We start from the raw sequence: 27,377 nt of genomic DNA on the forward strand, positions 1-27,377 counted from the left end.
CTGCGGCGGGAGAGGTAATGTCGGGCCTCACTTTAAAATACACTAAACCATGAAAAAAAAATTTTTTTTTCTATTTGATTAGAACAAACGTCTCTAAAAACAAAATTGCCTAAATATTTTTTTTTTCCTAATATTTACCGTAAAATACCGGGCAAGCGCCCACTCAAACCTTGGAGATAATTGCTTAAAAATGGGGTATGGACGCTTGTCCGGTCATCAGTTTTACATATAAATGTACTGTGCATATTTTCTCAGATCTTACAAATTTGGGTATGGGCGCTAAGTGTGGAATTGGCGGATGCACGGTATTCTACGGTATGTTACAAGAAGAGTTTTTCAATTTGTGGGTGAAACCGAGATTGTACCTCTGTAGGATGATGATCATGGCGTCTGTACTCAACCTGTGCGCGCTCTGAAGCCCATTCACACACTTGCATTTGAGTATGACTAACTGAGACGAGACCAGTTTTGAAGCCTCTTGGTCCGCGTTGCTGCGCAGCCGGCTGCAAGCCATCCCAAGAGGCTTAAGAACCGGTCTTGTCTCACTCGGTCGTAGTCAAACGCAATTGTGTGGACGGGCCTTGAGGTCGAGTGAACTCTCAGCGCACATAACTTGGGTACAAACGCTATCGTCATCATCCCACGGAGGTACAATTTCGCTTTTGCCCACGAATTGAAAAATTTGTATTGGAGCATAAATATTGAGCAAAATTTTTTCTTTCCTCGACTAACATTTATTTTCAAGACATGTCTGTCCTAACCAGGTAAAAAAATTTTTTTTTTTCTCCTACGTTTAGTTTTTTGCTTTGGTAGTTTCTTAAGCTACCCAAACTAACCGCACTTTCAGATTATCAGGGCTTTACTCTTCCCAGCATGCTATTTATTATCTAAACTCAAAATAGGGAAAAAGGCAAATGGAGATTACACAAAAATAAACGTCCAAGTTTTCACAAGCTGTGGCAACATGTGATGTTGCCAGCAGGGCAACATCACATGTCGTACAACTTGAGAGTCAAGCTGGCAGTCTAAAAAACTAAATATTTTGCGCCTTTTCTTTTCTTTTTTTTTGCTTTGCTGGCACGAATTTAATTGGTATTTATTTCACACCTTCAAACTTTTAACCCGTCAGGAACGAGCTGTATGCCTCCGTTACAACAGTTGATGTCGCATTTCCAGCATTGTCAAAAGAGCCTTTCGGACCAAATTTGGAAGTTCAACAACTTCGCAAAAGAAATTCTTATTTTTTGTAATCTGGTTTATTAGTTGAGATGTATCGTTAATGTGTTAACCTATTTTGTGGCAAGTCAGCGGGTATCAAGATTTAGCCTTTAAAGGGGCACCGACACATCAAAATCATATTTTTTTTTATTATCCGAAACGATTGAAAACAATGCCGGGACATTACCCTCAAAATTTGAAACTTGGGAATTCAGTATTTGTGAATTAAAAAAACTATTTCCAAATACCGAATCTGAAAGGTCCCGCGCGATCCGCACCAGTGCAGCGAGTCAAATTCTGCAGTCTCTTGCGACTCGACTTTCGGACCTCCGCTCCACGCTGTGAAGCAAAGCGCCATTGTCACCGCGACCCGAAGCAAGGAGGAGGTGAGCAGGCGGGATAGACGGGCGCCGGTGCGGGAAAAAAAGGTTTCTTCCCCGACTCGCCGATCATCCTCTGCTCGAGCGCCGCGAAGTTTTCCGAGGGAGGATACAAATCCAGGAAGCGACATCTCGCCGAACTCTGATTTTTGGCATTTCAAAAAGAGAGGCCGTAGTATGTTCGCAATTGCGTTAAAAAATATGTTTTACGATTGCCGTTATTAAATGTCATAGAAATGTCGCCTACAAAGCTTCTAAATTTCCTGATTTCTGACGTCACCGATCAAAAGAAGCAAGGAGGTGAGCGGTGGGAGATATAAGCGCCTAACATACAAAGGCGCACGCCAAGGAAATTTTTTTTTTGCGATGAGTTTTTTTTTTTTTCCATTTATGACTACACCTTGCATCGTCTTAGACAATAAAAAAAATATGACCTTTGGGGTGTCAGTGCCCCCTTAAAACCCTCGTTACACGGGCACACTTTACTGCAGTTACGCCAAGCCATAATTACCACACAATACTTGCAGACAACATTCTGCAAATGTGCAGTCAAAGCTAGGGGTGCACGTGCATTGAGCAGGGCAAGTAGCCAAAAAAAGGGGGGGGGGGGGGGGGGGGGGGGACCAATGCCCCCCCCCCCAAATCTAATTTTGCTGGGACCTCCTCTCCCCCTCATACAGCATTGCGTCATGAACGCCCCCGCCCCCCCGCCCCCCCCCAAAAACAAAATCCTGGCTACATGCCCGACTTGAGCATCTTGAGTACCCATCAAAGCAATGCACGCACTATCTTCACTTCTGAAATAGCTGTCCGAGAGTATAGTGTGGTAACTGTGGTGCCGCGTAACAGCAGTTAAAGGCGACTTAACTGCGATTAAGGGTGGCAGTGTAACACGGGCATAACGTGCGACCCCACCGAATACTGCCAACCTCCTCTTTTAATTACTGCTGAACTGCCGCAACGCCCTTTTCTGGGAATGTCAAGAATTTGATTTAAGAGGACTTCTTGTGGCTCACGAAAACTACGGACCACGAAGGATTGCCTCCAGGTGGGCGGCGAGGGCACATAGTGTGCATGGGCTCCCGCCTTTCCTTGTCGCCTGCACGCTTGGTGTGAAGTCACTCGAGTGCAATAAAAAAAACTATTGAACCATTCAACTATTAAATGGGCGAGGCAGGGAATAGAAGTTACACTTGGAAAATGACTGAAGCGCATTGTGAGAAAGTAAAATATACTAGCTGCTGTATAAATCTTGCAAAGTGCTCAGGAGGAACGCTGCAAACAGTTCAAGCACGAGTATCTGGCTTTTGAGATGTGCTCTGGCTGGCACGTGCACTCACGCACGTAATACCGTAGTCAAGGTTGCTCTCCCCCGAATGCATCTTCCACAAAGTTGCACCCCATAAGCTTTGCAAATGAAGGCTAGTTGTGTGCTAACACTTCTCCGGGCATGCAACCCCTGCTGGCTGGGCGACGCACCGGCTTTTTCCTCGCTTTCGTGCTATAGTGCTTTCCACAGCCGTTTCATCCGCTCATTCGAAGCGACTTTTGAAAAAGAACATTAAGTATCGCCAGTTTGCTGGTCCATTATATCTCACTTGAAAAAAGCAGAAGACTGCCAATCTGAGCCTAGGGTAGCAGCAATGCACGTGAACAGTGACGAACGCGAACACCCCCGATTCTCTCCGCACCAAACTGCCCAGAAACACCCATCTATGCTTGGAGGCCCAAAAGGCTGTACTGAAACGGGACGATGCAAACTTAGGGAACTGACCACACACAGGACTCACATTTATGTTCGGTAACACCAAAACGCTGGCCAAGACTTTGAGCCGGCAAAAATTCGCATTCGGGACTGTTTTATGTCGGCCACGCTCCAACAGCCAATCGGGTACAAAGCAAACATGTCACCTCAGCCGTCAAACAAGGCACTTAAACCAGACCACGTCTAGTGCAGCAGGAGTTGCAGCCTTACAAAGGTAGAAACTGGCCCCAAACACGGCACTCGTTTCTTCTCAATTTTTTTTTATTTATTTGCACTACAACGTTCAAACTGGATAGAGCCGTACCTTAACAACTTCGCCCTACTTAACTCTCTATAAACACAGTTCCGTTTGCTGTTGTCAAGATTGGACAAAGAAAAGGAAAAACGAGAGCACATCGGCCTATATCTCGAGAACGTTGCTATATTTAAGTGTCGTCTGCATACACGATTACGTTATTTCTAGCCCGCGTTCCAACGCAAACTAGAGCTCTATGTCTGCTTTGAAGACCGATGAATCGGGCGTATATTCTTTTCATTGGGACAAGAAGCCTTTCTCAGAAATACGGCGCCGCTACTGGCGCTGCAAGGTTTCGCGGCGTAGGCGTGGCCGCTTTTGCCGTGCCCATATTTGGAAATTTCACGCTGGCCGGAGTCTCATTTGAAGCACGAAATCGTGACATATGAGTCACGCTGTTCTCTTTCACTTTCGACAACGACGAGATAAGCAAAATAAACAAGGAAATAAACGGTTTTTAAAAAAGAGACAGGCTCGAGATAACGGCCGCCGATATTTTTCTTGCGACACCGTGTGACAAAAAAAGAAAAGACACGGCGAGGCGAACGCCTTCCTTCAAACTTCCGGCACCTCGAAACACCGGCACTAAACGCAGATTTTTTACCTCGAAACGGTGAAGTTTCGAGGTCAAAACCAAACACGTTAGTTTTCATTTTCTTTAAGCGGTAAAAAGCGGACGCCGAGTACAGTTTGTACAGCTTTTGGGACGAGGAGTTTTAAAAATGTCAGCCGAACTTTGGGGATATTTGACACGTAGAGGGACCAATTATATGAACTCGTTTTAGGACGCCAAATACCTCGCAAGCTGCCCAGTGGGATGTCTACGTGAAATCTTTGTGCACTACAGAACGTCAAAGAAAAATCTGCGAGGAGAAATTAAACAAGTTCCGAGTGTAGTACGAAGTAAATGACAAGGACTTCCGTCGGGGAATCGGAAACAGCGAGTTTTCGGTTTCACGTGTCCCGCGTTCCTAGCCAAGTCCTACGCGTTCCTAGCAAAGAAAGGGGGAATGGGATGCGTTTTGAACTTACGTTCGGTGAAATGCAGGCTCTGTTTGAGTATTTTTCGTCTGCTACGACTTCTGTCCTTGTTTTTTGAGGCTGTAGACTCGACGCGTGAAGATCGAAATATCACGCCAGAGTTCTAGAGAAGTCTAAAGAGAAAGAAGGGGAACAAACGTTGCAGAAACGTCAAATCCGTGCGTCAGTGTCGTATCCACTTGTAGAAAAAGTTGCATTGTTTATGTATATATTAACGCAATCTAATAACCAAAATAATTTATTTAAATATATTTTGGGTACAAATATAAGTGATACGCTTAGGAATTAATAAAACCTACTCAAACTAATTTTTGCTTTAACGAGCCATACAAGCTAACGGCTAATTTAATTCCAAGCGAATCCAGAATCCAGCTGTCATGGCCGTCAACATAGTCGCCCTTGCCGAAGTTCCTAAACATTTTCAGCGTTTGGGAAAAAATGTGTCCTTATGCGGACGCGCCTGCGTCCGCCCCAAATCGACGAAATCGCCAAAGACCACAACCGTGTGTCAAGAGTACGACGGCGTCACGAGAACCCCCGTTGAAACGGTGAACGCCGCGACGGCGATCAAGAGGCTCAACTTCGAAAACCTGTCCCTCTTCGGACCCGTGCTCAAGTCGACGAAACAGCGGAACCTCGACGCCCGAATCGGCATGAGACTGAGCTACCTGGACGAACGGGTGCCGCGTCGCGTCAGGACGCCCAAACTCGCCTACGAAGAGCAGCTCAAGTCGGCTCGAAAGGTTCGCGTGATCGAGACTGGTTACCGCGACCTCCCCGAAGTCGAGTACGCGGACTCGGCTCAGGCGCAGCAACTCGAGGCGATTCGTGCCGAAAAAGAAGCGATCAAAGTCGGAAGATTCGTCCGGAAAGACGTCCCGCCCTCCGGGGCCGCGTTCCATATTCCCAGGGACCGTAGCGATAAAGAGGTGACTTTGGACTTCCCCATCTTTAATTTCCTTAGGGACGACATCGCCGCCGCGACCGTCGATGAGACTGGTGACGGTGCTGTTTCATTGGAGACAAAGACGGAGGTCTCGTCGGGTTACCCGAGCGTCACAGCGATCCTCAGGGACACGATGGATCCCCTGTCGAGGCGCAGGCTCGAGCTGTGGAAGGAAAGGATGGTGGCGGAACTTGGGCAGGAGGGATTTGACATCTATCAACAGCGTGCGTAGTGTCGGCTCTTCACTGGGCTCTTTATGCGTGTGTCAACTGAATGGTTTCGTTCACTCTGTCTACGCCCAGAGGAGGGCGTAGACAGGGTGTGCCGTTACCACATTGCAAGCCGTGATCGTAGCTACAATTTTTTAGCAGTCGTAGCTACAGCCTGTACGATAACAGTATAGAAACTACAGTTGATGTGACAGCATCACCAATAATAAGTAGAGCGTGACAGCATAAATAGTATAACTACAAACTTTATAGTATATAGCTACAAACAGTGGGGTAATGTTCACTAACTATGAGTGGTGTGATAATAGTGTCCCAAGTACAAACAATACTGTAGCCATGAGCATAGTTGTAAACCCGAGACTGGGGATACGGACAGGGGACAAAACACATTGTCCGTATCCCCAGTCTCGGGTTTACAACTATGCTCAATTTGAGACTTTATCCGTGTCGTTCTGTATTTTGTCCCTTGTCCGTATCCTCAGTCTCGGGTTTACAACTATGCTCAATTTACACCAGCTAGCCTGCACCATCACCATTGCTTCATCACTGTAGCCATATTGTAACTACAGGCGATAGGGTAACGGAACCAGAGCTAGTGTGATAACACTAACATAAATCAGTGGCATAACTATGAGCAGTGTGAACATGCTTTTCTTTGTTATATGTCCACAGTAAATTCGTCAATCACTTCTGGGCCCATTTGTTTACAAAATCTGACTTGTACGCTTGATGTTCCTACAAACATAGTCCGTGCGGAATTGTTTTGAAAAGTGCCAACGGAAACAGGCTTGACACATTCCCAAAGAACTTCCGCCTAGACAATGTCATCTCAAGACCACTTTTGGTGATGTACACTACACTTGGCGTCAGCTATTCTGGGCTTCGCTCTAAAGGCCAGCGTAACTTCTGCAGTGCTCCAACTCTGTCGAAGCTAGTTGCGCGAGAGCACGCCAGCGAGACGCAACTTCGACGGGGCAAAGCCACGTGCTCTCACGGCAGTCCGGAACTGGCCGCAAAAATAATCCTTTGCTCGCTTCTTCCGCCGACCTTGCAGTGCTCCTGAACCGGGGAAAATCGCTGCACCGCAGCATCCACGAGCTCCTAAGCGGGCGTCCCAGGGACGAGGTGTCGGTGGAGCCCGAAAACGAGGGACACTGGGCGAGCGTGAGGGCTCTGCTCGAAGAGATCGGTCCGGTTCGCTACCTGGAGACACCGGTGTCCCACCCCCACCTGATGTATAGTGGCATCGCAGACTGCGTTGCCACGTACAGGCAAGGCCTTTCGTGGTTGTCGGTAAATAAAGCATCGGTGGCCTAACCGATGCCCCCTGGTTGGCGGCACGACTGAAAGTGTGAATGCAAGGTCGAACTGAACGGGTCATCTATCTAAAAGATGCATAGTTTTGTCCATTCCTGCGTTTAGACTTTCAGTAATGTGCAAGGTCCCCTCGAACAGAATGTTGGAGTGCAAACGAGCTGGTAATGATTAAACACAATCTATGACCCCCGAGACTAGGGAGAGAGATGACGTAGGAGAACAACATAGCAGTTTTTTTTCCTTTGCAACTTAGATGTGAGACTCTCCCGTTCTTCTCCTATATCGTCTTCCTCCCTAGTCTCGGGGTTATAGTTCACCATGCTCCCCTTCTACTTTGGATAAGGGGACTGGTGGATTTGTCTATACGTTCCACAGCCGAGAAGCACAAGCCTCGGTTGCAGACTTGTCGACTTGCATCTAGATAAAAGGAATTGTGTATGGCGTGCACCAGCATTTATTAATGCACAGCACCCTTGCCAGAGTGAAAGTAACCACCCATTATTTTTTTTTAATGTGTTCCAGGGACGAGCTGGTGCTAATCGACTGGAAGACCTCGAAGAAACCGAAACCCCGGTTGTCAGACACCTTCGACAATCCGCTTCAGGTGGCCGCCTACATCGGAGCGCTTAACTACGACGACAACTACAAGATCCAGGTATCTACCGCCAGAGACTATAGTGTTCCTCAAGCTCAATACTGTCACTCAAACAAATTAAGTGTAATTTGTATTTGTGAGCTATTCTCTTTGAATAGAAGAAAGCTACAGTATGGGTGATCTTCACATGTCCTAGCAAAACACTGTTTCTTGCAGCAACTCCAGATTCGCCATGTCCCGTCACTTGATTTCTGCTTTACATGCATGGCAAAGTCAAGTGCACCTCACTGTAGAAAGCAGGACAGCCACGATTGCCTTCCTTACCTTTTTTTTTTTTTGCATTCTTCCGCGTCGTTCCAGGTGAAGGACGCCCTGATCGCGATTGCTTACGAAGACGGGAGTCCGTGCCAGGTGCATCGCATGGGACCCGCCGTCTGCCAAAGGAACTGGGAGCGCTGGCTGCAGAGGCTGAGGAGCTACTGGGACCTGGTCTCTCAGGACACGCGAGCCTCCTTGTAGGAAGTTGTCACATAAACGTCTGCCGCCAGTTCGTTGCGTCCAATTTCCCGAGCGAGAGAGAGCGGGCAAGCACCTCTGCAGTTCTGTTGCAGCGATGCTCTGCCAAAACATGGCCACCCTCGTGACTTCTTCGCTAACTTCTTTATTTCTCACACGACGGGACAACTCGTTCCGTTACATCAACAAGCTTTACATGGAGAGGCCCCGACAATCTGACATGGATCTTTCACAAAAAGAAAAAAAGGTAGAGGGCACTCTCACCAAGTTTTGTACTCATAAACGTGGCAATCTCGCACCACAACATCCAGACAAGCAAAGGTGGACTCCGAGTCAAGAGGAGAAACCATTTGACCTTCAACAAGCTGGACATCGCCGAGAAAAATCTTCCCATCCGACCAAAAAAAATCCCTGCGCTTGTCTTTTCTAAAAACGATAATTGCGGAAGATTACTCTTCTAAAGCCGCCACGTCAGGCCAGTAGCAAACCGCCACCAACTCGGGTAAATCGGCGAAAACTAAATTTTGCTGTGCAGTGAAGCGCATGTGCCTGGCTGCAGGGAACACAAAGTACTCTCACAAGAGCAGCCTTTCCATTATGCCCACTACTGCGATGCAGAAAAACAGCTAAACAAGTTCGCTCGCGATGTTACTTAGTACTTAGAGTTGAACGTCTGGAGCGATGAAACAGTGCACAAACAGCCTTCCTGCATTACCGCCACACAATGTTGCGTGCGAAACCTTCAGCGAGCACAACCACTTCAAAGCGTGTGGCTATTCGTCCAGAAAGAGGTCGGTATGTCACCAGGGGGGCTCTTTCAACGCATCACCCCCTCGGTCAGTCACTACCTAGGCTGTTTGAGCTGCGACAGCACTCCGCAGTCGAGTTTCACTGTTGGGTACATGGAAACCCCAATACAGTTTCTCACGATACCTCCTCTTGTACGTCATACTGCGGGAAGATGGAGTGGCAAGCTTTTGTTTTAATTTCGACGCAAGCCACAAAACACGGCGGAATCACGAGAGAAAAGATTCCAAGGTCAAGTCTGATATTGCACGCCAACGGAAAAAGTAAAAAAAAAAGGGGAACGACAGCACACTCGGCATCGGAAACACATGACGTGGTTCAGTGCCAAAATATACTTATTGGCAATGTTTGCTAAACTCTCGAACACCGCAAGAACGACTCTGACCACGGGGGGCATGGGGCGCTTCCGTCTCAAAAGCTCGCACCTTCTTTATTCGACGCAAAGAAATAAGAAAAAAAATATCTAAAAACTCAAAACTCAGATGTGCTACTCTTCGCGCCTCAGCCTTTGGTTTTTTTTTTTTTCTTTCGCTTTCTCTCCGCCACTATTTTTTTTTTACTTTGCTCTATTTGAAATGAGGATAAAATTAACGGTGTGGCGACGACGACGATAATAATAACAACGGTAATAATTGTACAACACTGGGATGATGAAAGGGAGGATGTGCCGTTGTTGTCTTCGTGTGGTTGCTTGCGTGTGAGTGTGTGCACGTGTTTGTGTGTGTTCCACGTTGCTGTCCTGTTGCTCGTGGTGTCTGGGGTGGGGGGGAAGGGCACTAGCGGTGGTGGTAAAGTTGGTTAATCGCCTCTCCAACTCCTCCAGCGCACGGTGTTTGGACTACCGCAGCATTCCCTACTTCCTCCCCGCCTCCTTCAGTCTCCTTCCCGCCGCTGAAGAACGCCGGTCACCCAATCGCCGGCCGGCTCGTTCGCTGCCGTTCTCGCGGAAGTGAAGGGTTCTGACCTGCATCGAGAGAGAGAGAGAGAGAATTTGTCGGTAACCTTTATGCGTCCTCTACCGCCCGTTCGTCGGAAGTGGTTCCTAAGTGGTCAACAAACGGCATCGCGGAAGCCGGAGTGTCGTGCCATTGGATGTCGCCGTCCTGGCGGTTGGTGCCAAAAGTCGCGTCAAAGAGTATGAGAGGGACCACTTTCGAGGATGCGGTAAATGCACTGGTTGGACACACATTCCAGACATTGTGGTCCAAAGAGTCCCGTGACAGACTGAATCCAGTAACCAAGGAGCGATAGTTTTAAGCTTGCTCGAAAGCCCGGTCGTTTCGCGTAAAGACCCTGGACAAAGTTTGCGTTTCCGACCAGCATCTACAACCACTGTAGCGCGCACACGTGCCATGAACGAGTGTTGTGCCACTGTCGGCATCCGAGGGCCGCACAAGACGCACGCCTCGCGCGTTGGGCGGCGCGCTTCCACGGCTGTCAGCTAGGTGGCGGCGCAAGCCGCCACCCGATACCGGTGCACACCGGATGAATTCAGTCTGCCAACAAGTAATGTGAAGGCGGTGCACGACCGACGCCTTTTCACACATACAATGCGGCACCGTAATTAGTGCCAAATTTAGCTCCGAATGAGCACTGTACTCCCTCTCCTCACCGCCGAGGTCTCCTCCTCGCAACTTGCAACACTGTAAGGTACCCCATTGTGGCGAGACCAATTTCGATGCTGGTGACATAGGCGCACTTGGCACCAAGTTCATCTGCTGTTGCGGCAAGATCACTTCGCTCCGAGAAAAAGAAAAATTTACGGTATTGAGGGCAAGCTCTGTGTTTCGTAGGTATTCTTTTTGCACACCGCCAAACATATTAATCTCAAATGGGAGTGTCGCCGGAATTGTGAGCACTGCGACACATCCTTGCAGAATTATTAAAACCCAAGCATCTCGGTGAGGTTCATGCACGCACGAAAGAATAAGCACGTGGTATTAACACAGACATTTTTCGAAAAGACGTCTGTACCACCCTTTTGTGTGTCTAGATATAGTAACATCCTTGCAACATCTCTGATCAGAAACGTGAGACAAAGCCATAAAACCGTTCACCTCTGCTACATCTGCACTGTATTTGCAAGTGCTTCATCAACGCTAAGGTCAGTGCTGTTTCCAGAGCTGAATTGGCCCTGGATTAGAGCCACACTGTATGCGTGAACCGTCTTTTACCGGTCTTTAGGTGGAGAATTAAATTACTGGTTAGTGCATTTATGACCGATTATTTTTTTCTTTTATGAAAATGTAAAAGCTTCGAACAAAAAACGCATTGTTTTCTTTCTCCGACAACAGAATCTTGTAAGGTTGAAGGTTCGGCGCTGTACATGCGCCGAACCTTGCACTGATGTAGCATCAGCGGACATTTTGGTAGCCATAAATTTCGCACCACCAAACTCTTTTTTTTTTTTTTTGGCAAGAACAAGTAGAAACGACGTCTTGTGCAAGTCACGTATGGGCCCAGAGAAGCCAGGACCAAAGAAAGACTTACCTAATCGGAAGACGGTGACGAGGGTTTTAACTTGCTGTAGACTTCCTCGATGAAACTTCGCCTGCAAGCAAAGCAGACAGACTCTGGAGTTAGTGGAAGCAAAATCCCTTCAAACGCCATCCTCTTTTTTTTAAGGACAAAGATACTGAAATTGGTCGCTAAACTCTATTTTCCATAACGGGAATACGTTACATTTCTCACTCTGGAAATGCACGTCGCACTCTGGAAATGCACGGTGGCTCTGCCAAACTACAGTTCTGTGGAATCGCCACACGTGTGAAAGATTTGCACTAAATAGTTGTAGTTATGCGCTCTGAGATAGTGTGCCTAACGTTTGATGCTAGACTCACTTGGCTATAATAGCACCCGTCCGAGTGAAACTAAATGTCTCAAGTCGAAAGTTTAATACTTTGCCCCCCACAAATAGTTTACCGAGCAGTGGTTGGGAAAACTGGTTTGTCGAGCCAGTTTTATGTCTTCCTTATCGGCCTATGTTTATACGTCGGCCAAAACCCAGCGACAAGATACTGTTGTACACCACGTGACACCATTGGTGCAAACAAGCCATCCCCTTCTTTTTTTCTGTTAGTATCTAAGGGCTGTCGTCAAAACTACCAGTGTGGCAGAAAGCGTTAACTTGGACCACTAACCTAAGCTGTACAACCCCATGCCCGCCAATGCCCCTTGAAGTAAAATACAAAAAAGCGTCGACGTCATCTTTGCACCAAGTGCTGTGCAGTCTACATTGCAGGACGCTCGCAGCGCCAAACACATGATGAGGGAATGTCACCAGACGAAAAGTTTAAAATTGCAGTATATTGATTAATATTTGACTGAAATTGCTGCTTAAAGGCGATGTAAAATATTGATGCTTCCCAAAAAGTTGAAAACTTGTGTGCCCGGTATAACAGGATCATCTCCGAGAAAAAGTGCCAAGTGGAATGGTACATGCTCTCTAAAAAAAGATGAAAAAGTAGGTTTGGTATTCATTGTGAAATTGTGGCCATACTAAAAAGTGAAGTACGCTTAGGGTTTCCAAGCAATGCACTCATATTGTGAGTCTGCTTTTTAAGAGGTAGCCATGAGTTAGGTGTGTGTGGCCCATTAGCAGTCAACACAAGAAAACTTTGTCAAACCTTTCCCGACGTCTCGCACTGCGTCAATCACTCAAAATAGACATAACACTGGAGCTCATTGTGAGGGTCAGAGTCTGGCTCCATTTGCCAGAAATGTTCTATCTTGTTTCACAGAGTAGCTCCATAGTCTGTCACTGGGATGGTGTAGGTTTCAATGGGCCTGTTTATGCACGCACTTGCCGCTCGGTCAGCTTCTTCATTGCCGTGTGTACCCAATCGGCTAGGCACCCAGCAAAACTGAATATCAATTTATTTATCAGGGTGTCTAGCGACCGGGAAAACCGGGAATTGTCAGAGAAATATTACCTACCGGGGAAAAATCAGGGAATTGTCAGAAAGCGAGCCCAGTCAGGGAAAATGAGCCGGAAACGCCAATGAGTGAGTGCCCTAAGCAAAGACTTGGGGGCAGAAATATAGACAATGAATTCTGCTTAGAGCTGAGCGCAGGCTCTGCTCACTCGATGTAGTGTGCGCTATCCGACGCAAAGAAAACAGCCGACAAATCCAGTCCAAAGATTGGATTGGATTGAGAGCGCGACACTAGGCTAGATCCAGTCAGAGCTACTAGTAGTAACAAATGGGGAAAGCCGCAGACCCCAATCCAATCCAAGCCTTAAGCCGAAAGTATCCGAAAGTACATCTGGCAGCCATGTTGCCATTCGGTTATTGACGTGCGTGGTTCAGCACAGTGTTTTCATCACGTTTCCGGAAGTGGCCTCTTCACTGATGATGTCAGCGGCAAGAACGTGCTCGTTTAATCCGGACTGGACGAACCCGAATATTTCGGAATATGCAAGTTAGATTAAGCCCTTGCAAAACGATCTTCACTGTGCTCAATCCTCAATGCCTTGTGTTGTAATGGTCTTATATATTTAACTGCCTCTAGAGTGATCAAGGAATTTCACCTGAAATTGTCATGGAAAACCTGGAAAAGTCAGGGAATTTCAAAAGAATAATTTGCTAGACACCCTGTTTATTCTTTCTTAGGGCATTATAACAAAGTAAGTAGACGAAAGGGTTTTTAGAGGATGTCGCAGAGTTAAGGGCAAGGAGGCAACTGAGTGAGTGTGAAAATATCATAAATTTTCTATATTTTTATTTAATTATGTGGTCCACAGCCAATATCAGCCCTTGAAGCTCAGCAGCAATCACGAATGCATCAGGGTTAATTTGTCTAACACACTGGACGGACTGTCGTATCGCAGCAGAGGCAACATAACCAGTGCCCTTTGTCCCATCGGTGAAGGAACTTCTGCCCGTCTCGTAATGACTCGCAATCTCAGAGAAGCCCCGCTTTATAACACCGGCAGCAACGGATATTTTGTATTTTGTTAAAGAGAGGTTGCACGTTATGGCTACATCATCCCAAGGAGCAAGTCTGTCTGGAGTTTCCGTAACAGGACGGGATATATCAAAACCGTGCTTCCCTCCGGCACCTTTCGCACGGAGTGCAGAGGGACGTATTACAGATGGCTCGATTTAGAAGACCCGTATGTATTTCGCGTCTCCAATGAAAGAAAAATTTGGACGTTGAGGAAGGGTATGAAGTCTCAGAAAGTGCCGCGTGCCAAGATAAAGCCTTCGTTTATCCAGCGACCACTTATCCGCCTCAGCATACGAGCCAGGCACTGGCAATGTTAAAAAAAACTCCAATTGCCAGTCGGATCCCAGCTTGGAAGAGATATCGTCGGTCGCAATGTCGTCTTTTTTCGAGGCACGTGTCCGAGTCGCCGAAACGTGCGACTCGGGAGGTCTCGCGGTACGCAGCTACGAAACGAAAACGGAAGTTATCGCGGAGGTTCGGGCGCGCGGTCCGCACTCACTTGGCCAAGATGCCGCCGCCGGGGGGCAGCCCGGGGAGCTCCTCCTCTGCGAGGACCTGGATGATGATGTTCATCCCAATCTCCGGACAATCCACCAGAAGCTCTGCAAATGAGGGTGCAGACCGGACAAGTTGGGACGTCAGAAGAGATGGCCCCGGAGGGTGGCCTGTCTGTTCCACCCCACGCCCGCAGACGGGACGAGGACACTGGGAAGATCCCCAGGTCGTCCCGCCTCTAACGCGAGCTTCCCATCTTCCGTAACACTCGTGCGTCTCGAGAGCTTCGGGCACGTGCGTGCAGCCAAACCCCACGAGAGGCAACGAGCTCACGCGGGAGGTCGGGCGCACGAGAGAGAGACCCTGTCCTTTTCGTCCCGCAAGCACTCATAGACGGCAATGCGGCAATGCCGTGGCGCCGAATCGTCGGCGTCGTCTACAAACGGCCGACACGGAGCAAAGGTCGGACGCGAGGGTTGCGTCGGCGCTCGGCGGGAAGCCACGTTCGACCGGCAAGAACGAAAGTTCTGGCCAAACACCGACGCGGCACTGGCGTCCAATCCGTGCAATGTTTTGCCCCCTCGAAGTCTCGCTGAAAATTCGGCATACGACATTGCTCTCTGGACGTCACCGTACCCTGCACCCCCAAGCCCGGGAGACGGACGCGGGAGAAAATTCTAGAGACAACTTCGGTTCCTAGATTACTATATTCCTTCTCTCCATTTTGCGCCGTCTAATGAAAATTTTGCGACGTTTCAGCCAGACGACTTCTGTTGTCGGCGCAAATGTAGCAGACTTGGCCACTCGCCGAACCGCCAAATACTGTGCAGCAACGTCCTCAGTCTTGCCTTGGCGCCCAATGTTGCACGCCACTTTAATGGACTGGACGGTTTTGGCGACCCGACGGCGGTTGAGGGGTAAGGGAACTGCACCCCAAAGTAAGCAAAGAGAAGAGACTTGCCTGTGATTCTCTTCTCGATGAGGACGTTCACCTCCTGGTCATGCTTGAGGGCCTCCTCGCTCACCGTCGGCGCACCGGGAAACAACACCAACACAATGCTCATGTTGTCCTTGCTCCCCTGCGCCAGACAACATGTCGACGCGGTCAGCGTCGTGTCGAACCCTGGCGTGCCTCGCACAAAAATACTCGACCGAAAGTCGTTCGGGGGCAACCAGAGGTCCGTCTAGTGCAGCGACAGGGTTCTAGGAAAACCGCCGCCACTGCAGTGCATTTTTACAACGGACAGCATAATGCGTCGACGGGAGAGAAAATTGTTCCGGGTGTGTTCGAGTTCACTCAAAGAGGCCGCTGTGACAACCCTGTCAAAATTGTGCACGTCTAGCACGTCAACTTAACTATCGTCAGTTTTCGTATTCACTCCGCACATTCGGTGAAACTATCTCATGGCGGGGCAAAACCACTAAGATTAGTTGTACCGACATTTTGCCAAAACATTTATGCTGGAGAATGTAAACCCATTATGCAATGAAAAGCACCCATTATGGGCATACATATCTATATTAGCCACACCATTAGTTTGGGCTTTATCCCTCTAGAAGCTTTTAAAAAAAATACAAAAACTGCCAATATCACATTAAAGCTAAGCGTAAACAGACAATCACCAGTCAATTTCTTTTTCCATTTACACCCGAAAGGTTATTACTAAAGCTACTACTTGCTCACTAGAGGAGGCACCAACCTAAGCAATAAAGTCTGGTAGTCAATAATACCCTGCATGTGAAAAAAAAAAAAAAAAAAAGTCTGGCTGCCGTGTTTGCATTAACTGTGCCGTGCCGTGCACACTGCACGACAAAGTTACCGCTGGAATGTGTCCAGGACACGGGCATATCCTTACGTCGCTAATTACAACCTCTCAGTTACAACACAAAGACAAGAGAAGCTGGACGTCATTCGTTCACGTTACACTGCGCCTTGCACAGTATGCTATAGGAGACGGCACAAAAGATAGGAAAGTGGTCTAGGACTGCCACGCACAACATGCAAGACGGGGCACCCTCTTCTGACAAAACGGACCGCTTCACGTCGGGTGCGAGCGAACCCAAGCTACAAGTACGAGCACATTTCCCCGAACTATGTTTGCATTGCACGAGCATGCATGCCCAAGATGCCGAAAGCCCAGAGCTCGCTCTCATGTAGGCACTAGCGGCGCAAGAAACTCAGGGTGCGGCTCCTTATGTTCACGAGCCTCAGTATTCTTTCTTATCAGCCGATGCTGCAACCTCGCTGGCCACAGAGCGATAATAGGACGTCCAAAACCTGCTGCACCCTGCGTTTCTTAGGCCGTCAGTGACTACAGCTTCGGGCATGCTCGTAGCTTCCCCACATCGCATCCCCACACCGAGGAGAAGCCGAGACGGCCGAAACGGATGGCATCTGTCGACGCACCCGGTAGAGGCAGATGTCGATGACCGCCGAGCACACTGCCTCCAGCGAGTCGGTCAGCAGGAGCTGGTGCCGCACGAACTGGCACAGCTCCTCATTGCTCAGCACATCCCAGATGCCGTCGCACGCCAGCACCATGAACTCGTCCGTGGCCAGCTCCCGCGGCCGCACCGTCACCTCGGGCTCGGGCGACACCAGCTGCTCGCAGGGGCCCCTTCCGGCCACCTGCTTGTACTCAAAGTCCCCGAGGGCCCGCGACACCGCCAGCGACCCGTTCACCCGCTGGATCATCACGCTGCCGCCTGCCCGCTGGATGCGCTCCTTTTCGCCCGGGTTGATGGGCTTGTGGTCGCGCGTCGAGAAGGCCGGCGCCCCGGCTCGGCACAGCACAGCACGCGAGTCCCCGCAGTTGGCGAAGTACAGGTGCGAGGGTGACACAAGCGCGCACACCGCCGTCGAGCCGCTCTTGTCCTCGCCCGAGGCCACCTCTGGGATGGCTCGCATCTGGTCGTCCAGGCAGAGGAAGCCGTTGCGGATGCCCGTTGACACCTGCTCCGCCGTCTCCTCGCCGCCAGAAACCGTCTGGGCGAATTCCTCCGTCTGGATGATAGAGTCCAGGAGGTTCTGGGCGCAGTGGGCCGAGACGCGGGCCCCGGCGTGCCCGTCAAAGACGGCGAAGAAGCTCCAGCGGTCCAGGCCGCAGGGGAGGCCCACGACGGCGCAGTGAGCGTCCTCCATCTCCACTCGCCAGCCCTGCATGCTTGACAGGGCGTAGCGCAGGCCGTTGCCCAGGCCGCACTCCGTGTGCTTGTCCATTTTCGGCTTGTCCAGGAAGGCCCCCATCTTGAACAGCCTCCGCTTAGAGGTGCTCCTGCGGCGACGCCAAAAGACCAGGCCACGTCGATCAGCCGGCGTCGGTACGGCATTTGAGGCACATTTACAGTCTAAACTTTTCCGGCATGCGGCAACTTCACGTTGGCTACTAATCAGACGAAAATCCGACCTCTCCGGAGTCAAACTTGTTCGACACTGCCGCGCACTGTAGCATGCCGTCTGGAGAGCATGCATAAAACGTTCTGCCAAAAGCGTAGTATCTATCATCAACTATACAAGTCTGTGCCCGAGCCACCTTGGTTGTCTTGCCACCTCTACAAAAAGCGCCCATGCAATATATCCTGGTCTGGTGTTCCAGCGCAGCAAGTATGAAGATGGAGTATGTTCCATCTCCGTGCAAAAATTGCGTCGGTTATTTCGGGATGCCAAACTCAAAAGCTTTGTTTTACGCCGACATAATGTCACAAAGCCGCACATGCATGATACACCAGACTAAATTAATCTACCCCTTCAAATCGTCAAAAAAAAAAAAATTAACGTGTTAAAGGTCACCTCTCTCAGCTCGAGTGTCATGGCGAGACCTGCACATTGCAGTAGAACCCAAATCGACAAACCCTAAATTTGGAGAGTCTAGCTTTAACAGTTGGTGCGCTCCCTGTAGAGGTGCCACGGCATGACGTCGCTCACATGTTGCATCTGGCAGATCGCCACAGCTGAAACGTAGCCATCCTCCTGCCAGTCATCACACATGCTTACCTTAGTTGAGTCACTATCCTCGAGCAACTGTAGATGCGAAACATGGTTAAACGTTCCCTACCACCGCATGCGACACAGTTAATTCACTTCTTCTTCAGTCTCCCATTTTAATATTTCAAATAGTTCCCTCGATCTATGGTACCATTTCACACCAATATAGACCATACCGAACAACCCAAGCGAGAAAGAACAGTCAGACATTGGCTAGGCAGCATGTCGCATCGCTTGTGGCCCTAGTCTATTTTTTCAAGCCGTAGTCACTGCCCTGGTCAATGAGAAATGGCTATGAGCTCGTAACCACCCTATCATCTTTGAGCAACCTGTCACTTTACCGGGATCGTCAGTTTCCCCCACGTTCTGAAACCATTGAGTCGAGACGCGGCACCTAATCTCGGGACCGGACCGCCCCCCCTCCGGAGGGCAGAGGGTGATCTGCAGATAAGTACAATCCCAAGGAATCGTTTGTCTTAAGGCTGGCAATCTGCTTCGAGTTATCTACTTGCTGTTACTAGAACAAACTGTCTAGGGCAGCCAGGAGAAAGCTAGAGCACAGGACTCGTAAGTATGGGAGGTTCACAAGCAGCCTATAGAAAACATCACTCCTATCCTTAGTCACCCAGCACAAGATATTGTGGGGTAGAGAAGAAATTTAGACTCAACTGAGGAATATTCTGCACGTAAAGTAGCAAGTGGAAGAAACCTGGTACTTTACTTGCAATGAGTGCTCGAAACTAGAGATTTGGGTGCAATCAATCTAATCCATCAAATGGCACATTAGATGGACGAGAGTCGGGTCTGACGTCAACCTCTACAGTGTACACTGGACTGCACTTTGCTTATTTCTACAGACACAGTACAGCAAACAGGCAGCTCCATGGAACACAGTTGCAGATTCTCCCTAGCTTCAATGCAAGTACCAATGCTTCAGCATCATAGAAATCCAGTAGGTTACCAGACAAGACTCCCTGCCAAGCTAAACTGGACAGAAACGAGAGTCGGTGACAAGTTGAAAGTTCAGGGGAAACTCCTCCCGCCCCTTTCCACTCTAGAGAAGTCAATGCTGAAGAGGAGGCAGCCTCCAATCCAGCATTCTCTGTAAAAGTGGAAACTCTTAACCAGCCACCGACTATAGTGTTGGCAAGAACCGTGGCAGCAACCCCTCAGCAGCCTTCAGCTGCGCTTTAGCGATCCCCACCTCAGCGAGTACAAGTGATCCACAGACGCCAGAAGTCTGGTTTCACAAATGCCTCACACTTGTCTGCAACAGTACACACTGAAATATTGCTCGGCAAAGGTTTCAAGAACAAGCAGACAAGTCGGAAACTGCCAAACAACCTGATATTGACTGCTGATAGTACAAGCCTCCTCATCTAAAGAGGAGAATTAGCCGTGCAAAAAAAGAGACTTGGAAACAAGGGCGATCTGACAAATACCATAGGCCAGGTCGACTGACATGCCAGCGACGATTTATATAATGCGCCAACTTAACTGGCACCAAGACGAGTGCGAAACTAAACCATCCCCAAACTCACAGTGATTTGCTTGCCCGCACCGCCACAGTTTTCGTTGTCTGCTCGAGGGCTCCTCCTCACGTGTTTCCAAGCAACAAAGCACACATTTTGCGCACTGACCAAAAATAGTCATAAAAAAAAAGGTCAGCCGCAATCTTCTCCTACACTTCCGTCTCCCTCGCGAGATAAGTCGCCCCCTCGGAGAGCACGATAGTCTGGCGTGAAAACAGGGCTACCGCAGTCCGTGCCCCGAGGCTGGCCTTCACCAAAACAACTGCCTTCCTCATTTGAAATCCGACGAGAACCGTAAAAGAGCTACCATCAACTGAATCTGACCGGTTAAAAACAGTCCATTTGGATTGATGCAAGGCCATCTGGTTTCGGCGGTAGTTCTGAGGTAACCAATCTTTGGTACCAATTTTAATATAGAAATTGGCCTTGCATGCACGTTAAAACTTTCACCAAAGGTGCACCGAGCATGTCAGTCCTACCGTGTGAAAATTTCGACGCATAGTTCTCTTTCTGTAAAAAAAAAATAAGAGCAATAAATTTCATGTTAAGCACGTTCGCAGACGGCCAAGTCGCAGATCCCATTAACTTGCAATGCTGTCTCCGAATGGGTGCAGCGAGCAGACGACGCACCCCGTCATCTGCTTGCTGCACACGCCGTTAGATTGCGCTACAACTCAAAAGGCGTCGGTTACTTGGTCGGCTGCAAACGCGCGTGACGTACACTTTGGCAGATTTTCTGTTCTCATTTTTTTTACGGGAAGATATCTGCGCCTTGCAATTTCCCACAGTAACACTGACCTACTCGGCGCACGTTCGGCGAAGGTTCTAGCTCTTCAGGTACCAGGCCCCGATTTTTCTGGCACGTTTTACGACAGAACGTTCGCTGGGGGCACCCTACGCAACTTAGACAAGGTTTTACAATACCTGCGAGATCAACTACAAGCACTGTCTATGATAAATGGTCACGTGTAACATTCTTAGAATTATTTGAAGCCCACAGTGACTACATATGCAGATCAGAAATGTTGCAGGGCTAACCAATAGATAAAGCCGGTGTTTTCTCTAGTCGTGGGCGGCCATAAGCGGTTGCAACGCATTGGTCACAGTTAACGCAACATGTGTAAACCGTAGAGCAAAAAAGACCCGCGAGCTTGTTTTCAAGCTGGTAGGTTCTTTGTAATGTAATGTAATTTATGTATTACGTGCAAGGACTCGCTCAATTACCTCCCACAGAGAAAGAAACAACCTAGGGCACGACAAACACCAAGCAGGGTCTCCAAACAGCAAATCCCCATTTTCGCTCACACGGCGTAACAACTGTGACGAGAACACCTCGACTTAATTTAAAGGCATCGGCCAGTCGTCTTCGGTGAAAGGAAAATTGTCTTTCGATCCTTTTCGGTATTTCCAACGCAGCTTCGGTTCTGCCGTACACCGCCGTCAGGATGCAACATTCCGAAAACTTGCGATGCGGCACGTGTCTGGCAAGCTTCGGTGCAGAGGTGGCGGCCCCGCTTGCACGAAAGCTCTCGCTCGGAAAACAGCCGTTTGGTGGAAGCGAATCCGTCGCAACACCTGCCGCAACCGTGCCGCACAGATGTGGCAGGTTACGAGGATACGAGAAAAACTCCTAGAGCCTCGCAGAACGCTTCTGTTTTGGTGCGTCGAACCCGCACCTGGCAAGAATTGGGTACAGCTCAGTCAATCGCCGGTCTCCATGGAAGTCGTCGGACGTTACGTCGACGGGCTTCAAAGATGAACGGCAGCGGTCGTGCCAACAAAGAGCTCTTCGTTCGTCTGGAGAATATGGAGCAATGCGTGGGATGCAGTCATGCTTCTTGGATAGTTATAATACTCTCAATGTATCTTTCTCCCATCCTAGATTTTTTTTTTCTCAGCTTTGTTTGTAGGATTAGCTGATGCTAAACATATTCAGTGTCTCGTTAACTCCTTACAGTAGAGTTGTATGGACGGCCTACCAGGGTGAAAATGAATGTCATTTTTAAAGAGTACAAATTACTTCTCCTTTACACACCTTCCATTGGAATAATGTGACGTATTAGGATAGTTGGTTTTTTGAAGTGAGCATCTTGGGAAGGGAACAGCAGCAAAAAATCTTGGACAAATATGAAAACATTCCATTGAAATGTCTCCATATTTATATTTCCACAAAACTGAAGAGTGAACCAGTCTGCCAGCTGACCTGAGAATACATTGTCTGCCACAGTCTATAAATATGTGGGTTAGTTTTATAGAGCAGATGGTATTTTTATATTGTTTTTTTGTCAGTCATTAATTCTCAACGAAGTAGAGGGGCTTACTGCCGAATTCACAAACCTCGCCCCAATTGAGGCGCCCTTCCACTTCCTCAAGGAAGGTGCAAGGGCTGGCGCTGGGCAATCGCGATTAGCCAGCGCCGGCCCTCGCGCCTTTCTTCATGAAGTGGAGGGGCGCCTCAATTGGAGTGAGGTTTGTAAATTCGGCGGTTAGAGCGACCAACTGGTATCCCGTTCACCGGGCAAAAGTGACTCCCACTTGGCTGCTGCCATGTTGTACAAGTTTGACCACTTGACACATGACCGTACCAAATCCTGAGGCTTTTACGCAAAACCGAGCCAAGATTTGTATTGTGATCGCTGTAAAGAAACATGATAAACTATTTTTCAATACTGTTAGCCCCAGATATCAGTGTAACTCCGATAAAAACCCAAAATACAGCACCGCAGCTGACGGCATCTAGCGGAGGCATTGCAAAGCTGCCAGAGTTTTTATCATAAAAAGCACTAAACATAACTTATCCTGTCAGTACTGTTACTACAGGGGTGGAACTCACGAAATGTACTTCGGAGCAGCCACGGGAGCAGCTGAAACTGCTCTTCTGGAGCAGGTTGGGAGCAGCTAAAACTACATTCTGGAGAAGGCTAGAAGCAGCTCAGATCAGTTTATATTGCACATCAGCTTCTGTCTTAGACGAGCTCGAGAGCAATTTCAATTGTGCTTAGCAGCACAGATGAACATGAGTGGTTCGATACCTAAGTAGCTGGGGTAACAGTGTAACAGATGCGAAAACTTGGCGTGAGTGAGAACCACAAAGCAAGCCCCACATGTTTCTGAAGATAGTGTCGTTGATAATTTCTGAGGGGCTTTCAGCTGCTCAAGATGCAAACCAGCACTGCTTATCGCACAGCCCACATATGCTCGACATATTAATTATATGTGCGAACCACGTGACGTGCGTAAGCAACGGATGTGCAGTCACGCGGAGGAACAGGGCAACGAATTTCGAGTTTATCCCATTGTACAACTCAATATCGAAGCAGCAGACTACGATTAACGGAGTTATTGTATTCGGAGCAATAAGCAGGAGCAAGGTAAAGGACGCCGAGCGGATCTACTGCTCGCGTGAGCGCTGCTGGCCGGCAAGGTTTTGAATCGGACTGCGTTTCAGTTCAATTAAGTCACGATTTATCTTCCGGGATTGAAGTTCCAACTTCTAACGATGAAGTACTAAAAGGAATATTTTGCTTATTTGTTTTCAACTGGCTGATGTCCGGATCCCGGGCCGCAGAGCCTCAGGCAATCTCACCTCGGTCGACTTACTTAACCGCTTATGGTTGAAGAATAATAATCCAGTGGCAGGTGACGTAGCGCTTGGAATCGGACCCCCGAGTTTTCTCGCGTGCTTTCGACTCGGGATACACAGGGAGAATAAACGGAACAAAAATTTGCAAGGCCAACCAAGCTTAACGTGCTCATTGTTGCCAATCGAGTCGATAAAAACCGAAACCAAGAAAAAATATAATTTTTTTTGCCGCACGTTGAGCGATTTGGAGCACAATGGCGCGAGGAATCGGCTGTGGCGCAGCTCCCGCAAAATGGCGCAGGATGGTGCAGGCGTATGCGTCTGGCGCAAAATGGCGCGAATGGCGCAGCCGTTCCACCCCTGTACTAGAGATCAGTGAGCAATCATTCGTGTGCGGTACTTCGTTAAAATCTAGACGCAAAACTATGAAGTCACGTGTCCCTTACAGCTGCCAGTTTATTGCCCTAAGGCCCGCTACCTTGCTGATAATTCTGCACCTCTTGGTTATTGTCTTCCGAGACCTGCTCTACTAAGGCCAACCCTTGGACAATCTCTAAAGGTTCAACCCAGTTAAAAAATAAAAGGTCAGCTTCTAGGTAACGTTCCAAATGCATAAAAATTGCATAGACACGAAGATGAGCCTTTTTGGACAACATCCAAGGATTGTCCGTGACCTCACGGATTACCAGTGTTTTTCCTCATGACATTGCAAAATGTGCTTGTGATGCCAGAGGAAATCTCGGAGGGAATTCTTCTATTTCTAAGGCTATATGTAATATTATAATAAATTTCTTTGTTCAATTAGAATTTGGATGACTGGATATATGCGGTATCCCCTATCACAAAAAATCCCTGATATAGTTTTGAGACCGTTGTAGACATTTAACTGGAATCGCAGCTTAACCATTTCAAGGCTGCAAAAAGGCACCAGATAGGACACACTTCACTAATCGGTAAAAACACTGCAAAAATGCAAATCTCTGCAGGTACCCCAGGCCAGTTTTTCAATACAGTGCACATGAGTTATGCTAACACCGTCCAAGAGAGGAGTACCAGATCCATATTAGATGAGTAGACCATTATGGACCAAAACCCGGAGGCCAGGAAGAACAAGGAACGACGCAACACATAAATCTCAAGCACGGCCGATATTTACTTGAAAAAGATCCCGTGTCCGAGTCTTCTGTGTCGTGCCGTCTATCGTTCTCCAACGGGGTATCAGTCTATTGTGTTCAGCCACATCACAAGTTCGTTAATGCCCCAATTTTATGCTGAGTAGCCTGATCAGGGTTTAGTGTTAAAGAGCTAGAGAAGTCTCACAGGAACCACTGTGAAGAACTTTGGCAGTAATATAATGGTCCAGAGGAAGCCAACTCCCGGGGAAACACCGTCTGCCAGTCTGGGGTTCCCGGAGAGTTTATTTCCAAGTTCATTATGCACGTCTCCATGCCTGGTTTGGGAGGTTTTGACATGGGTTCAATACTAAAGTAACAGGACACTCGTCAAAAAGACATGTAATGTTTCTTGTTTACACTGGTCTAGCTGTGGACAACTGTTTCCTGCAGTCACCTAGCTGAGCACAGAAATCAAGTGGAGAATCTGCAGCATGTAATCACGCATGCTAGGCTCGCATATGATAACCAAAATGAAAACATCACGAACGACACGTCAAACACATTGAGGCTCTTAGACTTCGTGGGTCGCTCGTTCTAACAGCAATCAAAAAGAAAGAAAAAAACGCTAAGATTTGTAATTTGCTGCTGGCGCTCGACTCCATGAAGGCAATCAGCTGTCTATGACATCATCAACACCGAAGTCACATTTCCCACCAGCAGCTGCGGCGACGGAAACCCGCAGGCACCTACCGACTAGTGAGCCAAAAGTTGCCGAACGAAAAGCTGAACTCTCATGGCAAATTCATCACGACGATAAACGCCTGTAAGGGAGGGAGGCATTACGAAACTTGTCGTGCCGAGTCCGCAATTAATACAACGATGCACCTAACAAGCAAAAAAAAAAAAAAAAAAAACGATAACACCTGCGTAAGGTGAGCTCAACTAGCCATACACGACTATAGCGTCGTCTGCAACATTTTTTTTTCTTCGTTTCTCGGTAAATTGCTTGCCGTCTCGTCTGTGTCTGGCTTTTCGCGTTGGTTCTCGTGAAGCGTCCTTGCCTGGCCCAGACTTTTAAACGCGCTACCGCGGTGAAGAACAGAGCGATGGTGGAGTGCTTTAGACGCCGTTGACACTCCGGCCTCTCGGCGTGCAGGGATTCAGAACCCTTGGAGAACAGCGAGAACCGACAGTTACGCAAGCTAGCGGCGGTAGGTGATGCGTCGTCAAAAGGAGGCAGCGATGACTCACGCCGAAGAAAATGCCCTCCCTTTCTCTCGCCCTCGTGGGGGTTGCCACAATCAATAGATGTCACCGGAGAGAGCAAGATTGCAAGCGCACGCACAGCTCACACACCGGCAGGGTTAGTCATACGTGCAGAAACGGGAGGGTTACTCTCCCCCCTTCCAAAGCAAGGAGGAGACTTTCGTTGTTTTTCTTTTGTGCGTGTGTGTGCTCTACAGTTGTTTTGGCTCTCCACTTTGCACCACTCGCCCACCGACAAATAAATGTCCGCGGCTTGAATTTCATCTCCCCCCCCCCCCTCCCCTTTTCCCTCCGCCGCAAACACTTCGCAAAAAGCGCGTAAAAACACAACTGACGACGAAGTGACCGTAGTTGAAAAAGCTGCCACTGACGACGACGAAGAGACGGCACCAAGAGCACTGTGTCGGGCAAACTACAGTCCCAGTCGCGTCCGTAAACGCCCGTATCGAGGGGCGACCCAAATGTGTATGACGCATTTAGGCTTAGCAACCGGGGAAACCTTGCGTGATTGAACGTGGCTCGCCTCCCCTCTTCGCCTCCGGCTCTCGCAACCTTCGCGCCGGCGAGGGGCTTTTATTTTTCGTCCCCCATTAACCGGAGCTCTCGATACAGGAAAACGTGTGGGTACGGGGTTTTGGAGAGTTTTTTGTTTTGTTTTTAATTCCGCTTACCTTCTCACAAAGCGGCGGGGACTCACGTGCCACGAAACGACGTTCCTTAGTATCCTTTTCGTCGTGTAGTAGTCACATCGTCATTCAAAAAGAAAAGGACGTCTTCAAAGAGGCGACTTCGGTGAACGTGGAGGCGGATATAAAAGGGAGAGATCACGCATTGCGCTCACGACGGCGCCGGCCGAAGCAGCGAAAATAGTGGCGCGGGCACGGCGTTACGGCAACGATGCGGTGACGACGGCAAACGCGGCGGCAGCATCCACCGTCGGCGTCACACTTGGGATGCACTGTCTCGACAACTTCCGAAGCGTTCACGGGCGCATTCACGACGAGAAACGGACGGCCATGCCAACGGCAGCCAAGGAAAACCCCTCTGCGAAAAAGTCGTCACACGATTTCAGCGTTTTTCAGCCAGCCGGTTCGCTTGCTCCCATGGGTACTTCCGCACAGAACCGATGACGTCATCCTTGAGTTGTTTTGTTTTTTTCTTTTTCCGCAGTTTTTGTTTTTCTCACCTATGTTGCTCACTGTATCGGCCGTACGTTGTGCAGGGTTTCCACAGAAAGACAAGTGTAAGTGCATACGAGATAAAGCGCCAATTAATTCCCGAATGCTTTCATTCTAGAGCGCGCGTTCGTCCGCTTTAATTTCCTTCAAACGTTCTACCGGT

General features: G+C 48.7%; 2 protein-coding genes across 3 annotated transcripts; one reads left to right on the plus strand and one right to left on the minus strand.

Moving 5' to 3' along the window:
• Nucleotides 1-5,068: 5,068 nt before the first annotated feature.
• On the plus strand, nt 5,069-8,338 carry LOC8035306 (mitochondrial genome maintenance exonuclease 1). The gene is made up of 4 exons (XM_029976188.4): nt 5,069-5,869; nt 6,930-7,146; nt 7,715-7,847; nt 8,148-8,338. The coding sequence occupies exons 1-4, from the start codon at nt 5,077-5,079 to the stop codon at nt 8,304-8,306; spliced, it is 1,302 nt and encodes a 433-aa protein (XP_029832048.3). The 5' UTR covers nt 5,069-5,076; the 3' UTR covers nt 8,307-8,338.
• Nucleotides 8,339-8,432: 94 nt separating this feature from the next.
• Nucleotides 8,433-26,784, minus strand: LOC8035305 (protein phosphatase 1B). 2 transcript variants are annotated; one of them, XM_029976189.4, is made up of 6 exons: nt 26,708-26,784; nt 16,963-17,830; nt 15,517-15,634; nt 14,560-14,662; nt 11,601-11,661; nt 8,433-10,074 (listed from the first exon to the last, which is right to left on the minus strand). In XM_029976189.4, exons 2-5 carry the CDS (start codon nt 17,800-17,802, stop codon nt 11,601-11,603), a joined length of 1,122 nt encoding a protein of 373 aa, XP_029832049.1. In that variant the 5' UTR covers nt 17,803-17,830; nt 26,708-26,784; the 3' UTR covers nt 8,433-10,074. The 2 variants fall into 2 exon arrangements, with proteins under 2 accessions (XP_029832049.1, XP_029832050.1); XM_029976190.4 differs by lacking the exon at nt 26,708-26,784 and adding an exon at nt 26,022-26,145.
• Between the last annotated feature and the right edge of the window lie 593 nt (nt 26,785-27,377).

Source organism: Ixodes scapularis, unplaced genomic scaffold (genome assembly GCF_016920785.2).
Source record: "Ixodes scapularis isolate PalLabHiFi unplaced genomic scaffold, ASM1692078v2 PGA_scaffold10__122_contigs__length_95168666, whole genome shotgun sequence".
NCBI classification, from domain to species: Eukaryota; Metazoa; Arthropoda; class Arachnida; order Ixodida; family Ixodidae; genus Ixodes; species Ixodes scapularis.